Genomic DNA, 20,000 nt, shown 5'->3' on the forward strand with positions numbered 1-20,000 from the left:
TGGCTTATCTTCGTGTCATCACCAGCGGCGCCTGTCATCCTGGTTACTCTAGCGACGACGAGTAGCTTCTGATAACGAGGCAGGGCGGCCACTCATCACTCACACAGATATTATCCTCCTTCCACCACCCCCTGCACCTCTGACGCCAGCCCCCCTCCCTTGTTCCCACCCCCTCTCCACGTCTTCCCTCCCTTTTCACTCACCTCTCTCTTCCCTTTAGTCATCCCCTTCCCTTTTCCCTCTTCGTATTCTCTCTCTCTCTCTCTCTCTCTCTCTCTCTCTCTCTCTCTCTCTCTCTCTCTCTCTCTCTCTCTCTCTCTCTCTCTGTCTATCAATCTATCTATCTAACTAACTGTTTATCATACTCATTTTGAATTAAAGGAAAATAATCATAAAATTAACTCAAAACACATAAATTATCGATAAGAAACCGTGTGTAAAACTACTCCGTCGAGAGAGAGAGAGAGAGAGAGAGAGAGAGAGAGAGAGAGAGAGAGAAACTTTTCATAAGCACCTCACACGAATCTGGTAACATGGCACCGAGATAACGACGGCGACAGGCTTCTTCCACCCCCTCCCACCCCTCCTCCTCTCCTCTTCCCGCCCCTCCCTCTCTCCCCCTCCCCGTTCCACCCCACCACTGCCACTCCCACCCGCTCCTCACCCCTCACACCCCTAAAAATTTCATGTCGCGTCTTGAAGATGTTTAGTGCGGGAGAGGAAAACCCAGGAGAGGTGTTGGGGGGAGGTGATAATGTTTAGGAGTGTGGTGGAGGGTCGTGGGGGAGTGTGTGGAGGAGAGAGGTATGGTGGAGGTGATTGGAGTTAGAAGGGGGTTGGGGTAAGGAATGCTATGTGGCAGCAAATCATGGTCTTCTTTGTTTTCCGCTTCTTTTTTTTGATGTTTGTATTTTTTCGTGTTTTTTTTTTTTTTATATTTTACCTGAATCGTATATATTTTTGTCGGTTTTATCTTTATATTCGTTTATCAGCTTGTCTATCATCACATTAAATTGTTTTTTTATTCTCTCTCTCTCTCTCTCTCTCTCTCTCTCTCTCTCTCTCTCTCTCTCTCTCTCTCTCTCTCTCTCTGTTTATAACTTTTTTATTGACAATGATGTTTTACATTACAATATTTTTTCTTTATTTATTATTTTACTGGAAAAAGGGAGAGAGAGAGAGAGAGAGAGAGAGAGAGAGAGAGAGAGAGAGAGAGAGAGAGAGAGAGAGAGAGAGAGAGAGAGAGAAAGATAACAAAGACACACTGTTGTTGATATGAGAATTATCAACTTGTTTCTTCCGGTACAGTGTGAAAATATTACCGCCACCACCACCACCACTAGGAATTACATCACCAAACAATAACAGACAGATTACACATACTTCCCTTTCCTTTTACGTTTCTGTCTAATAGTGGAGCTAGTGTAAACGTATTCACTGTAGGAAAAATCAAACAGCCAAAGAAGGAAATAAAGGTTTGTTGAAAAGAAGAAAAAAAAAGAAAAAGGAAAATAGAGCTTTACTTCAGCACCTCTTCCTTCACAAGCTATTCCACGTCTCCCTCTGCCTTTAAAACATCCACTCCCGCCCTCTCTCCCTATCCAGCCTTCATCTCTCAGCCTGCACTTCTCATTCTCTATTATCTGCTAATTTTTTTCCATTCTGCATCTTTGCTTCAAAGTTTGCAGTCTCGTGGTTTTTAATGATGCAATTTTAGATGGGAAAAAAAGGAAGGGAAAAGATGGATTACGAGAGAGAGAGAGAGAGAGAGAGAGAGAGAGAGAGAGAGAGAGAGAGAGAGAGAGAGAGAGAGAGAGAGCGCTCAAAATGTTTGCTGTTCGTGAAGATTACACACACACAAACTTCAGTATCAACCTCTCAGTAGTGTCGATATCAGTGTCATCTTGCATCCACACTTTATCAATTAGCCTTTCTCACTCACCTCCACCACCACCACCACCATCACCACTACAGATTCATATCGCCGAAATGTACATTTTTTGCCGCCCAGACTCAAGGGCTTCCCGGACAACCAGCGCTTTCCACGTGTACCCTGAGCAGTGTGGACGTGGTTCTTCAATATCTCTTATGATGATAACTGTTCCGAAGCGAATTTCTCCCTCACCTCCACCCTACCACCTCCACCCCTCACTCACCCTCACACCTTCCCATCTTCCACCTCCTTCATCTGTCTGCCTCTCTCTCTCTCTCTCTCTCTCTCTCTCTCTCTCTCTCTCTCTCTCTCTCTCTCTCTCTCTCTCTCTCTCGTTTACCTTCGAATTTGCTCACATTTTCTTTCATTCTCGCATTCTTTAACACTTTGCATCTCAATCTTTCCACATTTATACAATTGTTCTCTCTATTATCCCTTGATTAAACTCTCTTTTTCCTTCCTTTTAAATCCTCCTCTCTTCCTAACGCTTTGTAGTGTTTAAAGACGGACTCAGCAAGTGTCTTATATTGTTGTCTTCTTTATTTTCCTGCTCGTTTTCTATGATATATACCTTTTTCTTATGATAGGAATGGAGAGCTGCATGATTAAGTGCATCTAGGAAGGGGAGGTGAGGAGGTGTGTGATGCATGCCGCGTGTCACGTGGGAAATCACAGAGGAGTGAGTAATGTGCTGGTGTGGGTGTGATATATGCCAAAGTTGCATAAGGTGTTGCTGGTGCCACTGATACTGTTGTACTCCTGTTACCGCTGCTACGACTACTGCTGCTGCTGCTGCTACTACTACTACTACTACTACTACTACTACTACTACTACTACTACTACTACTACTACTACTACTACTACTACTACTACTACTTCTACTTCTACTACTACTACTATTGGCTCCACAACAACAACAACAACAACAACAACATTAATAATAACAACAACATCAACAACAGAACTACTACTACTACTACTACTACTACTACTACAGTACCACTAGTGGAAACTTCAGCGGATGTTAAGTATCACTAATAATAATAGACATGTATATCATTGTAGTTATACGCTCTCGTGTCTGTGTGTGTGTGTGTGTGTGTGTGTGTGTGTGTGTGTGTGTGTGTGTGTGTGTGTGTGTGATGTGATGTGAGAGATGCGTAGGGTGAGAAGGACAGCTGTGGGAGTGAGTGGAGAGGTGTGCGTTGCCTGGCATGGATAGATAGTGGCCTGGCCGGTGTGGAGCCTTCATGAGAACTCTTGATAACTAGTGTGTGGCCACCTGTAGCACTTGAGACCTCTTCGCGACAGATGATAACACAGCCACATCGTTACTCGAATCCCTCCATCAATACGCCATGAATCTCTCCACTTGTATAACCAACACCAACACGTCTCAAGTACCGGGATTCGATCGAGGGTGCACTACAGTGACCTGCAGCTGAACGCAATGTGGCTTCTGGTGCAAAACGTGACGCCAGATGGCAGCGGTGTGGCTAATGATGCATGGTGTGGCCTCAGTGATTAGTGTGACCTCCGTGAGATGTAGATTTTTCCATTACTATTTTTCTCAGCGTGGTTGATATCAGTGACCACTATCTTTTGGAAAGCCTCAGTTCTCGCCAACACGACCTCAAGTGCCTGATAACACGAACATGCTAGACTCCGCCTCCACAGTAGCCCCTCACCGCCCAGAGATCCGCCATCCCTCCAGCGGCTACGGCGAGTTCGGTGTCTATTTCTGGGTGTCAATGACCTCGTGAATGGGCGGCGAGACGCGGCTTGACGCTCATCCAAAACTACACCTGTTATGTATCCTCGGTATCCCTCCCCTACCCTCCACTTCTCCTCCTCCTCCTCCTCCTCCTCCTCCTCCTCCTCCTCCTCCTCCTCCTCGTCCTTCTCCTCCTCTCTCACCACCAAACCTCCAGCCCACCTGTTCTCTTTCAGCTCAAAAAATCTTGCTCTTCATGTTATATTTTTCTTTCCTTGAAATTCAATCTGTATCTCAGTTTTGTGTAAACTTCTGCTTATCAATTTCATTGTTATTAATTTTATTAATATTATTATTATCATTATTATTATTATTATTATTATTATTATTATTATTATTATTATTATTGTTATTATTATTGTTATTGTTATTATTATTATTATTATTATTATTATTATTATTATTATTATTATTATTATCATTATTATTATTATCATCATTATTACTATTATAATTATTATCATTATTATTTTATGACGTTGCAGGTGAAGCAATTTCAGAATGCGGAAATTTTTGTGTTTGCAAAGACGCTTTCCTGTGTGAGGTGCGTGGTGGTGGTGGTGGTGGTGGTGGGGAAGCAGTAACCTGTGTCACCTAGGGCATGCATACCTGACACCCTTGTCTTATTTCCACGAAGACTCTTATGGTTAATGCACCGACGCCAGTGTGCAATCTTATCTCAATAATCTAGCGACGAAAGGACGAAGACGCGTCAAGGAGCGAAAACTTAATCCTGTTTATGTTTGACGGAATGTAGAGGCTAACAACGATTAGAGTCTCGTGGGGGGAGATGTTGATGTTAAATGGACGTTAGCTCATTCAGATGATACAGGAAAAATGGAGGTGGAGAAGTATGAGTGTTCACGTCCACAACAAGACACGAGGGAAGTGAAAGGCAAGAGATAGATCAAGTAAATAAAGATGAGAGGAAAGACAGACTCACCTGTCCCTGCGCCTCACGAGTCTTGTTGTTAGTGAGCTTCAACCTGTCGAAGGCGATGGCAGGGGTGGCCATCCACTGCACCCCCGTGGCGGGAGAGTCTGGGTGGATGTAGGGCGTCTGTTCACCCAGCGGCTCTCCCGTGCCCGCCACCATCCACCGTGAGCTGCCGACACGCACCACAAGAGGGTCAGGTACACAAAACACATAATTCCATGACTTATTACCTCACATTACCTAAGCTCTTTTCTTCTTCATTCTTTCATACCACTTCCAGTGATTTATAAATATTTATGATTCCCTAATGGTATCATGTCCAATATTCAAAGTACTCAGGAAATTACTAGAGTAATACCTCGCAAACTGCATACATTAAAGGTAGACATTAAGTGCTCCACTTATAGAAAGTTATAAGATTAAGCTTTTAAAAAATCGTGTTATTATTTTTGAGATCCAAGTTTTTAAAAGTTTGAATAAGCTTTTGAGAGTCTCATAAGGCTACAGTTAAGTGCCAGACCAGGCTCAGAGGGCTGCCAAAGCATGGAGATGGCGTGCATGCATGCAGGGGTCTTGAGTACAAAGGCAGTGCTGTGGCGTGGTACGGGTGAGGTACAAGAGCGGCCTGGAACTGAGGACCCACCTGGGGTACACGTAGCGGTAGCGGCGAGTGTCGACAGCTGCCATGTCCAGGAACACGGCGTAGGTTCTCTCTGGGTCCAGGCCTCGCAGGCGCACCTTGACTACCGGGAACATCCGCCTGGAGGAGAGAAGAGAGAACACAAGGAGGAGTGGTTACTACTTTGTTTCCCGGAATATTTTATCTTTATGTGATTTATTTTGCTTTATATCCCCTGTTCGTCTCATTAGTATATCACTGAAAACGCTTCATGATTACGTTATTATACAAAATATATATACTGCGTGTGGTCGCTTTAAGTCATGTGACGCAAAACATTTCTGAAAGTTTGTTTCCTTAAAGACCGTAATTCAGTGATGCAGCGTCTTGAACTGGCGACTGAAAGTGCTCAATATGTATAAGAACATAATACGAGTATATTATTCTAACTTTCGTAAACTAAAAATCTGCCACATAAGCACATCACGTACAACGGTACCATTTACATCCCCGCCTGCACTTTTCCCTCCCTCCTGCACCTCACCTGCCGTTTTTAGTAATGATCATCTCTGTGGTGAGGCTGTGAAACTTGGCCCACAGGTCTCTCTGCAGCAGCTGGATGCCCACGCCCTCACACCGGTTCTCCGTTCCTTCCTGCCCTGCCCACCGTAGATTTGGCATTTGGGTTAGCATCTGCAAAACATAGCGTTAGCGGCGCCCCTTCCTTTGCATGATACTATAATACAACACTGAGGCTGTACAAGGTGTCACTCTCACCTGCCATTCTGTAGCTCCTGAAGGCGGCGCTGGAGAGAAAGGCTCTGATAGGAAATGCTGGGCGGGCAGCAGACACACAGGATTGTCAGTGGAGTTGTGCAAGGGCGTCCGACACCTCGCCGGGCCAGGAGAGGCGCAGGACTGCTGGGGACTGGGCGCTGTGGAACACAGATGGTTACTTAACATGGTCATATAATCGTTGTATGTAGCAGTGAAGGCCATAACATGACTTGGCTTATCCTAGAATAGCCTTTCTTCCTACTCTGTGAATGTGTGACTTACTGCTGCAGTCCTCGACGTCCACCAACAGGTCCTCGTCGTCTGCACTTTCACCACCAGCAGGAGAGGGCGCTTCATTGTTGCTCCTAGCATCACGAGCTTCCCACGGCGGAGTCTTCTCTCTTCTCGTGGAGTCCTCCACGTGTAGAAGACGTGAGGCCACAGCCTCTTCTGCCTCAGAAGGTGTGCTTTTTGAGTCTTCGAGGACTTCTTCGGAAGTCACATCTTCACTATTTTTCGCCTTTGCTCCCGTGGGCGGTCGACCCTTCTCATTTTCCTCAGGTCCCGTGAGCAGTGCCTGAACACTGAATGCAGCAGCGCGTGGACTCAGCATCGCGGTATTAGAAGGGGGTCCGGACGATGAGGCTGAAGCTGACGCGTTCGCACCGGGCAGGTCCGCAGACCCCCTATCGCTAGCCTTTCCTGCAGCCACGACGGACTGCTGCACAGCACCTGAACTGTTTATGATAATAACTGATGATTATGAGGAAACGACAGGAGTAAGCTATATATGGCATACAAATATTTTCGCGTTCATTCATGCAATTTTAAAATTCTGATATAATTTATTTTTCTTCACGAGGTGTCTTCTGCCTCGTATTCATCGCCTGAAGCAAAAAAACACTTTCAAGATCATTATTGAAAAATTACACACAGGCATACAAACATGAATGCTGACAAGACCAATTAGCGGGAGTATGTTGGTGAGGGGAGGCACCGCGGCGCCTAGCCCTAAAGTAGTGTCACCTACGTAGGTAACCAACACAAGGAATACACATCTGTCTCTCCCATGATGGTGCCCCATTGCCTCCTGGTCATATCGGGCTGCCTTAGGACGCTTCCTACCACATTTCTCCTCGCTCTTCAATAGCCTGAACACCTCACAACAGGCTGACCCATAATTTGGTTTCCAGTCTCCTACCCATGACAGAAAGAAGAAAAGAAAAAAAAATCCTCACTGGCACCGAGACCTTCCCAGTACTTTCTTTCCATTCAACATTCCTGACGGGGTATTAAATGCCACAGGTTTCCGAGAACAGGCAGAGAAGCATTGCATCTACAAGACTCACCGGACAGCACTTGGTTACGTATGAGTTTCCAGGCGGTCTGGGGTTGGGGAGGTGGGGGAGGCCAGGTGAGGGGAAGCGGCACGGAAGCCCTGGTCGAGGCACGGGCAAGCTTAACACTAAGTCCGCTAATCACCTGACGGCTCCCGGGAGGCAGCTCACCTGATAACGCTTGTCACCACCCTTCAACCCTTTATAGTCTTATCTGGCCAGACTTCTTCACCGTCAGGCTGAAGCTGAGCGTTGCTGCCGCTGCTGCTCTGCTTATCTGCCACCCAGCTCTGGTGTTTATTGGCGGAATCGTGATAAAAGAAAAAGAGACCAGGAGGAACGCCACCCCCTCTTTCAACCTCAACCAACACCACACTCGGGGTTTTGAACAAGGGTAGAAACGAAGATGAAGCTTCAGGATGGATCGTGTTGCGTGTGGGAAAAGTGATACCCGAGACAAGTACTTCAGGGATCACAAAGGCTTAGGGGTAAATCCTCCCGGCTCAACTCTCCATTCTGGCTTCCTGCATTCATTGCTAGTCTCAAGCCCGCATCATGTCTTCAGCCTCCTTGACGAGCATAAATGTTGCGTTAACAGCTGACATGGCTTTTTGATGAAGAGAGATTACTACATTCTTGAAAATTTAATGCAACTAAATATTCGTGCACTGTCACCATATTATTTATTACTACAATTTCTTAAAATCTCTTCTAGGTAAAGAACAATACTTTTCTTGAAAATCGAATGCGTATAATCATCTAATTATGCACTTCGTCGTGTATGCTAAAATCCAATTACTTATCCTGATTTCTCATCAAACTCTTTTAAGAGTTTCGTATTCCCAGAAAACTAAATATCTCCATGAATTCATAGCCTTTGTCTTAAATTCTGTCTGGTTTACCACACAGTCACACATTCCTCCCTCAGCAAGCACCACTTCCCACCCGGACTGACTGACTGACTGACAGAGGCACCGCAACAACAGTGTCACATGACAGCATCACCGAGGAACAAAACACAAGGAGAAGAAGACGATCACCCATACGATTTACGGTTTATTGGCAATGGACCTGTGCAGCGGTGATGGTGGCGGTGGTGCTGAGTAGCAGCAGGGATCAGCCTCTGCCGCGCCTCTCAGGACACCTTGACAGCAGTGGGAGAGAGGTGCAGGCGGCTCACTTAGCCCCCTAAAGAGCCGAAATATCTACAGGTGCAGTGATGGACTCCTTATTACTCCTAAACTGCTCTAATGAGATGAAGCACAGGTATGCTAAACAGCTAAATGAAACACACACACGAAACGAAACAAAAATAATAGTGTTGATAATGATATTGACAATAATATTCTTCAGGTGACTCCTTCCACACATCTTTTAAGTATACGAGTGACTGAGGGACAGTGAATAAGAAATATGAAAAAGAAAGTTGAGGCGACATATGTTTTTTTCGAGAAATAACAACTAAGAGGTGGGTATTGCTATCAAGAAACTAAGATTGAGAGAAAGATTTCCGAATTTTCTATTTTGATGTTGCTTCTGCATACGTCAAACACGTGTATAATTAAAAAAAGAAAAAAAGTAAATAAGGAAGAAAGCAAAGAAATCGTGCACCTGAGATGAATCTGCGGAATAAAGATGCATAAAATAAGACTGACAGTAAAGATAACTCATGAAAGTGCATTGCAAAAAGAAAGATTACGATACGAGTAGTTAGCAAGCATGAACGGAGATTAATAGAAAACGTGCTCTGACAGTAATGAAAGAGAGAGAGAGAGAGAGAGAGAGAGAGAGAGAGAGAGAGAGATATGAAGGTAGATATAGTTAATAAGTACATCGAAAAAGAAAAAAAGAGAAAAATATTTATTGATAGTGATGATACAGATAGAGAACGACAACCATTCTGGAGATAATAGAAGGCAGGTGTGACACAGGAAGAAGAGAGTGAGGGAAAGAAGCAGCAGTAGTGAGGATATAAAATTAAGGGAGACGATGACATAGAACAAAAAAAAAAAAAAGATAAAGGTTTGGGAAGAAGGAAGGAAAACAAAAAAAATACGAAGAAAAAACAGACTGAAAAAAAAATAATAATGTCTGTAGAAGGAGGAATGCACAAAAACTAAATAAGAATAAAATAAAGAAAGATGAAGGAGAAAATCAATAAAAAAAAAAAAGTTATTAAAAAAAACACAGCGAAACTAAAACCAATCAGAATATAACAGCACAAACCAAAACAAAACAAATCTGACCGAGTGACCTTCCCAGGATATACATAAGCACTTAACCTTTACCAATCATAACAAATACCTAAATCTAATCGAACGTCACCTTCCTATCCCCGCTCCTGACAAGTGGGGGCGTGTCGGACAGGATGAGTGACAGCAGAGGTAAGCCAGCCTGTCAGCCCGCTGTCAGTAGCTCCTAAGAGGATGATCACTAGCTACATCAACCGATAAGGCGGACAGGTGTGTTGATAAGAGGAAGATGAACTTATCACGGAAGATATAGCATTATTAAGGAGAGAAAAATGCCTAGAGAGAGAGAGAGGGAGAGAGAGAGAGAGAGAGAGAGAGAGAGAGAGAGAGAGAGAGAGAGAGAGAGAGAGAGAGAGAGAGAGAGAGAGAGAGAGAGAGAGTACTAGAAAGTTAAAAGGGATAACGAAAAAATAGGTGTCCATGACAACTAAGAAGGAAACTGTTACCAAATTACATGATAATAGTACAAAAAAATATATGAATTCATAGAAAAAAAAAGAAAGAAAGACAGAAGCAAAGAAAGGACACTAGAAAGGAAGTATAAGATAGTGAAAGGAAATTGTTTAAGTAGATAGTGAAAAATAAATAAAATAAAAATATAATAATAGTGAAAACGATAATAATAATAATAATAATAATAATAATAATAATAATAATAATAATAATAATAATAATAATAATAATAATAATAATAATAATAATGATAATAATAATAGTAATAATAATAATAATAGTAACAAATACTACCTCCAATACAGAGTTACAACTGGACCTATTTCAGAAAAGAAAAATAGGAAAGGGTGAAAAAAGGGAAAAAAAAAATATTAACTTCACTAAACTTTTGCGATTTTTTCCTTTCGGACCGACAACTTTTTGGGGTAAAGAACCGGAAGTTAATCAAAGTCGTGGTCGTTTTGGATTACACACACACACACACACACACACACACACACACACATTAATGAAAGAATATGAGTGGCGCTAAGGAAGAAGAAGAAGAAGAAGAAGAAGAAGAAGAAGAAGAAGAAGAAGAAGAAGAAAAGAAGAAAAAAGAGATAGAAGAAGAAGAAGGAAAAGAAGAAAAAGAGGAAGGAGAAGAAGAAGAAGAAGAAGAAGAAGAAGAAGAAGAAGAAGAAGAAGAAGAAGAAGAAGAAGAAGAAGAAAAAAAAAAGAAGAAGAAAAGAAAGCAAGAAATGAGGAAAAAAAAGAAAGCAAGAAAGAGAGGCAGAAAGAAAGAGGAGGAAAAGAGAAAGGATTAAGTGCAACACAAATGAAATAAGAAAAACAACACCAGATTACGCAAAATCAAAACCAAAAAGAGAAATTAAATAAAACTGGAAAAAAAAAAATACACGGAAAACCACACAAGTTACAGCAAAAGCAGACAAGCAAGTAACCAAACCAAGAAATAGCAACAAGAACATGAAAAAAATTCAGAGAGAGAGAGAGAGAGAGAGAGAGAGAGAGAGAGAGAGAGAGAGAGAGAGAGAGAGAGAGAGAGAGAGAGGTGATAGAATAAAAGTATATATATACAACATTACGCAAGATAAGATTACAAGTCACAATAAACAAAATCTCAAGAGTTGTCGAAGTTACATCTACGAATCATTCCACCTTAGCTCTTATATTACACTTGCCGTCAGTGAAAGTGGCGCACTGATGTTTTTATTGCGTCTCGTGTCACACACATCAATTTTTTTTTTTTTTTTTTTTTTGCTTCATTTCTCTTACTGTGAGAAATGGTGAAGCACTCAGCTGACGCCTTATCAAGTTCTTTTTAACAAAATCCACCTTCGTCCAGAGCAGTTTGTTTCACTGGGGTGGAATTATCATTATTTTCACGGCATCTTTTCAACCACCGGAGCACACAGAGGACAGTTCTTTGTGGCCGTCTTGTCTCCCTAGAAATCACCTTAGACAGACCCACACCCATCCTTCTGGAAAGAGTCAATACGGTCTATGTTGGTTTAGAATATTTGAGGCTTGCATGCCATTAACACTTAAAACATTGCATCGACATGAAATGTGCGGATAAATATGGCACAATATCCGGGCAAACGAGGCAAATCTAAGTCATAGTCAAGAATCAACCTTGACTATGACTTGAATTCCTTCAAAAGGGAGGTTTCAAGACACTTATCCTTCAAATTTTTATTACCGTTTTGGACCCTTTTCTGGGACTGGCATCTCAGTGAGCTTTTTTTTTTTTATTTTTATTATTGGATTTTTGTTGCCTTTGGCCAGTGTCCCTCCTACATAAAAAAAGAAAAAAATACCGAGTAGTAACATGTAGAGATGTGACAGTTGACAGATATTCAAACTACTCGGCGATGTTGCCACATTCTTGATACTGAGCCCCCCATTTCAATTGAGCTGGACATTTTTCCCACACTACGAAACAACGGTTTGTTTATCATGCGCGCCACTTTCATTGGCAGCAGGGTGTAGTAATAATTCCTGTGGGTGAGTGTAGCTGAAGGAGGAGGAGGAGGAGGAGGAGAAAGGACCCTTTTGGACTAAAACAAACAGCAGCCACACGCACATCACACTTCCCTTGCCTAGCCCCTACTGTCTACTGAAGAAGACGCTGAAGAAGTAGACATCAGCAGGAACCCCAAACCACTCGTGACACTAGAAAGACGACGAAGGGTGAGGAGAGGAGACTGTAAATGGACGGTTGGGCTCATTTTCTTATGTCTTTCTTGATGTAGGCGCTACAGAGGTTGTAGAGAGATCCTGTAGGTGCGGATATGCTGACCTCTCCTTTTGACCAGCCATTAACGTCGATGTCCTCAGCTAGGGAGGAGGAGGAGGAGGAGGAGGAGGAGGAGAAGGAGGAGGAGGAGGAGGAGGAGGAGAAATAAAAGATACGTAAAGTCGAAGAAAAGATCAATATTTCCATCTTGTAAGTTAATGAAAGGGTAGCAAAAGTGAGAAGTTAGAGAAAAGACAATAGAAAGCTCATCTTATCTTTCCCAGGCCACAGAACTATTCAAGAGACTGTGTTAAGTATATATGAGTGTGTGTGTGTGTGTGTGTAAAAAGTTGTACGTGATCATGGGAAAGTGTAATGTGTCTGGCAGTGAAGGAATTAAAAGTTGTTTGGGGAGAGTGACTTATCTGTCTGAGAGAAGCGAACAGCCGGTCAGTGTAGCTCTGGTGTGTGTGTGTGTGTGTGTGTGTGTGTGTGTGTGTGTGTGTGTAACCCTCACCACAACACACTCACTTCGGCAGGTGGCCTTTGACAGTGTTGATAGCGCGTCTCAGGGTTGACTTTTCCTTGTTCTCTCTCTCCTTCTTCTTCTGCGCCTTCCTCTGCTTGCGGCGGGCGTCCGTGTGAGGGTTCTCCGCCATCACGTCGATTTCCTCCTCCTTGTCTGACTCTACGCGACGCTCAGGCAGCTTCCCGTGCTTGCCAATCAGCCAGTAAGTCTCCATCGATCCTTTTCCCTGCAGCAGAGACAGACACGAGGCAAAATGAGTTACTTACCGACCCCACAAACTTCTTCATTTACACTTACAACAAGTTTAATTCAAGGAAGCACCTCCAGTCTTTTACTAACCTTGATCTCCATCTCTCCTCTGAGTTTGAGGATGAACCCCCCAACCTTCTCCAGGGACTCCTTGGTGGCAGCGGTGACGTGGATCTTGAAGGCTGGCGAGGATGGTGACGAGGTGTGAAGGAAGAGGGAAGGAAAGACGATAAAGAGATCAAGGGTAATAGAGATGAGAAAGGAGGAAAAGAAAAGAGACGAAAGAAATAAAGGACGGAAAGAAAGACGGGGAAAAGGAAGGAAAGGAAAAAAAGAAAGAAAAGTTAAAATCAAATGTCAAAAAACTTCTGAGACAACATTTTTCAGGTCACGTGCGATGGAAAAGAGAGAAAAATAAAAGATTTTTCAAAATATATATGGTAAAAAAAAAAAAAAAAAATCTGTGGAAAACGCAAAAACTGGCATTCAGTAATCTATCATAGCTCTGTTTGACGCCTGCTCTTAAGAATTCTCTTAAAAGCGCCGTTACACTAGCAACTTTCTCCCTCAACTCCTTTTTCCGTCAACTTTTGCCTCTTTCTGTCGTCTTTTTCCGTCTGCATTGTCAAACGGAAGCGATCGTCTTCACGGAGGAGGGTTGTCGTCAACTTTTGCTGTCAAATGAAAAACCATGTTTACAATATAAAGACAGATTAAGTAAATCTTATTGTTTTGGAGAAAAATGAATAAATAAATAGGTAAAAAAAAAAAAAGAAGATATAAAATCGCTTAATTTTCCATGACGTTACATTTAACAGTGGCTCGACAGACGTTTATACTTCGGAAGGTCTCTGTTTCTCTACTCCTGCACTCTGGATACCATTTTAACACGTTTGGTTCATCTACCATTTACAAAACTTGTAATAAAGTGCAGAATAGCGACTGTCTGCCTGTGCGTCGGCGAAGTGGCACTCGTGGAGAATTGGAGTCCCGGACGCATACTTCCTAAGTGTGGAAGAGTAGATGCCAATTATTCTTGAACACGCTAGACTAGTTTAATCTAGGTTAAGTTCCAGCTAGGATAAGACTTTAAGTGGGAACCACAATGGGAATATTTCTGAAAATATCCTGCGGCTAGTTTTGGAGCCACAGCCGGGCGTCATCACAGGCAAGCGCATACTTACATGAACTTTGGAAAAATACGTCCTGGGCTGTCTGGGCTCGCGACCTGACGGTATGAGTTGCCAGTTATGCATATCTGTTGCTATGTTACCACGTTTGGCAATCGAGAGTACTGCCACGCTGGGCTGGAGAGGCTAGCAAGTGGCAGCCAATATAGTTAGACAGAGAGAGAGAGAGAGAGAGAGAGAGAGAGAGAGAGAGAGAGAGAGAGAGAGAGTCCGGAGCCAAGTTTGTTTACTATCGACGAAGCTACAGACGAACGGCTGTGCGTGTGTGACAGGGTGCGCTCAAGAAAAATTGACGAAAATGTGCTACTGTGACGGCGCCTTAATGTGACGACTGTGGTGAATCTATTCTTTTGTAGCTGGTATAGATCGAACAAAAATTAGCAAGCAACAAAAAACAATTCCCTTAATTAACAACAATTCCCTTAATAAAAAATAAAAAAATCCCCTTAACGTGACGGCAGTGATGAATCCATATTTTGTATCAAGTATAGATGGAACAAAAAATTCATAAACAACAACAACAACAACAACAACAACAACAACAACAACAACAAATACAGTACAATAAGTCAACAACAGTAAGAAAAAAGAAAAAAAAAAAAGAAGCTGCAGGAGGGACAAAAACAGGTCTCAACTCACGCAATCCATTCGACTCCATCTTGGAAGCAATGTTGACAGACTCCCCGAAGAGAGTGTAGCGCGGCATCTTGGACCCCACCACCCCCGCCACCACCGGCCCCGTGTGGATGCCGACGCGGATCTGCAGACGCTCGCCGGGCATGTGAGGCACTACGAAGTTCTCGGTAGCGTGCAGGAGATCGAGGGCCATGGAGGCGATCTCGGCGGCGTGCTCCTTGCCTGCAGGGGGTAACCGTAGTGGAGGAGGTGAAACTAAGGTAGTGGTGTAAGTTGACGTAGTGGTGATGATGGAAGAAGAAACACAGTAGAAGTAATAGTGGTGTAAGTAGTAATGGTGGTGGTGATACGTGGTTTGGATGATGATACAGGAAGAGATACAGTAAAGGCAGTGGTGGTGGTGAAGCAGAGGTAGTGATGAAAGTTGATGTGGTGTAGATGACGCATGGTACAGTGGTGATGATGGAGGGAGAGATACAGTGAAGGTAGTGGTGGTGCAGGTAGTAATGAGGGTGATAATAGTATTTTCTTTTTATGGAAGAAGACGTACAAGTAGAGGAAAAGGTACAGAGAGAGGCAGCGGTGGTGTAAGTAATGACGGTGGTGACAGTGAAACAGGTAATACAGTAACAGAAGTAGCGATAGAGATGTAATAAATACTCGCAGATGTAATGATGATGATGAGGGTGATAATAATGATGATGATGGTGATGATAATGATGATGATGATGATGGTGATGGAAATAGATAGTGGTGTTAGAGATGGCATAGTGAGAGCACTGGTGATGTGTGTGGTAAGTAACGCAGGAATACATTCATACCTATTAAACTATAAAGCAAGGAGAGACAGACACACTCAAAGACACACGAATCTTTCTGACACCACTACACATAAGCACATATGAGTGAGGTGCGGGAAAAGGAGACACAGATAAAAAGAGTGAGACAAAGAAACAAATATAGGAAGCAAGGTAGGAGTGTACATAGCGTGCTGGGGAGCGTGTGCTTGTGCGTGTGCGTGAGCGTGTCCTGGGAATCGGGCGAGTGCACAAATGTAGAGGTGCCGTGGAGCGAACTAGGGCTACGGGTGTCCACTGCTGCTACTTGGAGGAAGATGTTGCAGATGACAATGCGTAGTGGTAGTCTCGGGGCACTGGAGTTGTTATCATACGTCTCTCTCTCTCTCTCTCTCTCTCTCTCTCTACAAGCAACAAAGCAGAACTGGGTCATGATTGAGCGATCGGACAAGCATTGTCATCGCAAATCTGGTGGTGTTGGTTGGTCAGGTTTGGTGGGACACTGAGGGACGCGAGACTCGGAGATGGGCGGGGGTGACTGTCGCGTTCCTTGTGATCATGTACTTTTTTTTAGTTTGTTTTCTGAAAGAGGTAATGAAGAATCGAGGCCTCGTTCTTAAACATAAAATAAAATAAAATAAATAATAATGCTAATAAAACACGAACGCCATCAGAGAAGGAAAAAAATAGGGCCAGCAAACAGACGATGAATCGATGAACCAATAAGAGGACAGACAAACAGACAGACTGGCAGACAGATAGACAGACAGATGGATAGACAAACAGTTTGGAATTTAGTTTTGAAAGAGGTAAATCATTAAGGATTGAGGGTTCATACTTAGAAATAAGAGGATCACTGCAGAATGAAAGAAGGAAAGGAAGCAGGATGGATGGCAACACAAACTAGTGATAAGACAGGCGGACAGGATGTGAAGGCAGAAGCATGATAGACAAGACGTCACGAGAGAGAGAGAGAGAGAGAGAGAGAGAGAGAGAGAGAGAGAGAGAGAGAGAGAGAGAGAGAGAGAGAGAGAGAGAGAGAGAGAGAGAATTAAGGCAAGGAAATGTACCGTGCATAATCAGGTAAGTCGAAAAGAGGACAAACAGACAGACAGACACACGGAACCGAGGGTGCGAAAACAGGATACATGATACAAAGACAAACGTACAGTTACATAATGAAATCATAATGAGTGACAAATAGGTAAGATATACAAACGAAACTATGATAAATATAAAACACGTAAAATCCATGAAACACACCACAATTCCCTCAATATACACAAAAAAGCCCTCGATCTTCCTTGCAATAATCACTGTTTCATTTCAAATCACCTTTACATCCGAAACGCCTTGAATTTTAGAGTCACGTGAGGAACGGTCGAATCACTGAAGGGGGGAGGAGGGACGGGTTACCTAGACCAGTGTGGCTCATGATTTTGTAGACTGGAGAGGTGTATATGAGGCGATCCAAGTTGGTCGTTCCCACAGCATGGTCTATGGGAATGAGAAAGTCAACTTGAGACGCTAAATCACAACACCTCGCTCCACACGGCCTGCCAAGTGTAACTTTATCCTCTCTCTCTCTTTCTGTCTCTCTCTCTCTCTCTCTCTCTCTCTCTCTCTCTCTCTCTCTCTCTCTCTCTCTCTCTCTCCTTCCTACACCTGCAGATTCGCGCCACTGTTATATTTTTATCCTTATCTCTCCTAATCTACACGTACCCAGACATTTAATTAAAGATGCATTACAGCTTTTCCGGGGCAGAATATTTCAGTATCGCAGTTAATTTAGAAAGATTATGGTAGTCATTGTTTATTTTTGCTCTTCTTACAGAGAGAGAGAGAGAGAGAGAGAGGAGAGAGAGAGAAAGAGAGAGAGAGAGGAGAGAGAGAGAGAGAGAGAGAGAGAGAGAGAGAGAGAGAGAGAGAGAGAGAGAGAGAGAGGAAAGAGGAGAGAAGATATGAAAGAAGAAAATAAATAGAGACAAGAAAGGAAGAGGAGAGAATGCAAAAAAAAAAAAAAAAAAATGGAAAGAAAATAAAAGACAAGAGAAAATAAAACAAAACAAGACAATGTCGTACAAAATAAAGATAAAAAGAGTGTAGATCAAAAGTACAATTAGAAATCATAAAAAAAAAAAAAAAAAAAAACGACCGAGGGGTGTTGTTCTCTCTGTATTCCGTTTTCTGTGACTGCATCCCCGTCAGGCGCTAGGAACCCATCGCTCAATCACTTCCTGTTCTGGACGAGGACGGAAGATGGACGTGGAAAGTGTTGTGAGCAGAGAAAGTCTCCCGTAGGTGCTCGTAAGTGTCATCCGCATATATTTTCAGAAGGAAAACAGAAAAATTTTGGTGCAAGAGTGTTTTTTTTTCCTGTACATTATAGTGAGTGTGATCAGAAGGAGGAGGAGGTAACGAGAAGTGTGTTATGAATGAGTGTGTTCAAGTGTTCGGAGCAGGAAAGACGCTCCGTGTATATAGTTCTTATATTATCTGATTCTGTCTATCTGGAGTATGGAAATATATACAGAGAGAGAGAGAGAGGATCACACATTGGCCATTTTTCTGAAACGCTTTGCTATCTCATCACGACTACTTTCAAAGACCGTAGAGATAATTAACCGGGTTTTCAAGAGTGCTTTTTTTTCTGTTCATAATGTAAAAAAAGCTTATTAATCTGTCACTAGCACACGGATAAACACCCTTAAAACTCTTAGTAACTTCAACTTCAGCCTTCTGAAGATAGTCGTGGTGCAGCGTAGAAGCGTTTCTGAATATGGTCCACTGAATGTTCTGCCAGAAAAGAGGTGAGGTATATGTGTGAGAGAAGTTCTGCAAATGTGAGGAAGAATGTTCTGCGAGGAAGGAATTAGGGAACCAGGAACTGTTCTGTATAGGTGTGTATGTATTGAACGTTCTGAGACTGTGAGTGCTTTGAACGAGTTTCTCTTTGGACACAAAGATAGAGGAGTGCAAGGGGACCTGTTATTGAGATGCCGTGTTGATCTGGTAATACTGACCTTCCCCTCGCTGCGGCAGACCCGAGGCCACCATGTAGGCGTCCCCGATGGTCTCTATCTTGTACACTTCGTAGAGTTCGATGCGCGAGTCGAACATCTTGTAGAGAGCGTTCAGGAGGGAGATCACCTGCAGGAGGGGACTGTAAGGGACAGCACTGGTGTTCACTGACTGTTGTGAGTGGTTGAGGAAATGAAGCACGAAGAAAGGGAAAAAAAAAAAAAATGAAAGAGGTGGGTTCCGAAGAGTGAGTGAATGGATAAAGGAGGATGGTATTGGTACGTAAGTGATAAGTGAGAGCATGAAAGAATGAATAAGGGAGGGAATATAAGTAGATAGATGAAGTGAATAAATTAATGAACAGATAAATGAATGAAAGAGTAAGTGAAAAAATAAATGAGTCTGCAGTTAAGAGAGATATACGTACAGTAAGCACGGAATGAGATGCGTGAATTGAGTAAAGGAATGGATGAGTGAGTGAGTGAGTGAATGAATGACCAAGTGAGTGAGTGAGCCAGCGAGTGAGTGAGTACCTGCATGGGGGTGCTCTCAGAGGCCAGTTCAGTGAATCCCACAATGTCGGAGAAGTAGATGGTGACCATTTCGTAAGTCTCGGCCGACACCTGCTTGCGTTGCTTGAGCTGCTGAGCCACGGAGGGCGGCAGCATCTGGTACAGCAGCTTGTCCGACCGCTTCTTCTCGTACCTCAGCTCGTAGGTCTTGTACTGTAGCGTCTCCGTGAAGGCCTGGCCATGGAGGGAAGGTGGCAAAAGGTTACAGAAAGTATTCTAAAAATTAATTCACTGGAAGTTCTTCCTTGTACATAATAAGTTTTGAAAGAGCTGTCCCGTCTACTTTTGCATTTTATTTTTATTTTTTTTATTGTTATTCAATGCGTCGTTTTTGCTTTGCTGTCCTTTTCCTCTATTATCACCTCTAGTATCACTTTCAGTATTACCAGGCCTGGTCACCTCGTGAAGACTGCAAGATCTGTTGTGGTCTGTATATGCCTGTAACTCCATGTAGGAAGGTGGAAAAGACATAATCAGGCAGAGAATTGTCACACTGACCTACTTGCTCAATGCACTAATTTTTACCTCGAGACTGACCTGCTGACTGTACTAATATGCTCACTGCACTGACATAATCACTTTCTGTACTAACTTTACCCTGACATTAGCTTCCTGGCTTTGCACTTATCCGCCAACTGCACTGACCTGATGACCGTTGGCACTGACCTGGAGTGTCCTGGT

At 43.1% G+C, this 20,000-nt stretch overlaps 2 protein-coding genes across 4 annotated transcripts in view; both read right to left on the reverse strand.

Annotated features, from left to right (window-relative positions):
* The window catches only part of LOC135105519 (T-box transcription factor TBX20-like), a 13,289-nt gene extending 5,696 nt beyond the window's left edge, over positions 1 to 7,593 (reverse strand). Inside the window, exons 1-6 of one of the 2 annotated variants that reach the window (XM_064013719.1) lie at positions 7,550 to 7,593; positions 6,324 to 6,778; positions 6,042 to 6,199; positions 5,809 to 5,957; positions 5,289 to 5,405; positions 4,652 to 4,814 (exon numbers count right to left, since the gene is read on the reverse strand). In XM_064013719.1, the coding sequence (XP_063869789.1) occupies positions 4,652 to 4,814; positions 5,289 to 5,405; positions 5,809 to 5,957; positions 6,042 to 6,199; positions 6,324 to 6,654 (918 nt within the window). In that variant the 5' untranslated portion in view covers positions 6,655 to 6,778; positions 7,550 to 7,593. The other variant, XM_064013718.1, reaches the window with a different exon arrangement.
* A 3,074-nt stretch (positions 7,594 to 10,667) lies between these two features.
* Positions 10,668 to 20,000, reverse strand: part of LOC135105526 (uncharacterized) — a 16,052-nt gene continuing 6,719 nt past the window's right edge. The window contains exons 6-13 of one of the 2 annotated variants that reach the window (XM_064013725.1): positions 19,986 to 20,000; positions 19,281 to 19,493; positions 18,750 to 18,876; positions 17,143 to 17,223; positions 14,933 to 15,151; positions 13,194 to 13,285; positions 12,857 to 13,080; positions 10,668 to 12,426 (exon numbers count right to left, since the gene is read on the reverse strand). The exon at positions 19,986 to 20,000 is cut by the window's right edge and continues 96 nt beyond it. In XM_064013725.1, coding sequence (XP_063869795.1) covers positions 12,423 to 12,426; positions 12,857 to 13,080; positions 13,194 to 13,285; positions 14,933 to 15,151; positions 17,143 to 17,223; positions 18,750 to 18,876; positions 19,281 to 19,493; positions 19,986 to 20,000 — 975 coding nt within the window. In that variant the 3' untranslated portion in view covers positions 10,668 to 12,422. The remainder of the gene's footprint in view (positions 12,427 to 12,856; positions 13,081 to 13,193; positions 13,286 to 14,932; positions 15,152 to 17,142; positions 17,224 to 18,749; positions 18,877 to 19,280; positions 19,494 to 19,985) is intronic. The other variant, XM_064013726.1, reaches the window with a different exon arrangement.

This window comes from Scylla paramamosain, chromosome 12 (genome assembly GCF_035594125.1).
Source record: "Scylla paramamosain isolate STU-SP2022 chromosome 12, ASM3559412v1, whole genome shotgun sequence".
NCBI lineage: Eukaryota > Metazoa > Arthropoda > Malacostraca > Decapoda > Portunidae > Scylla > Scylla paramamosain.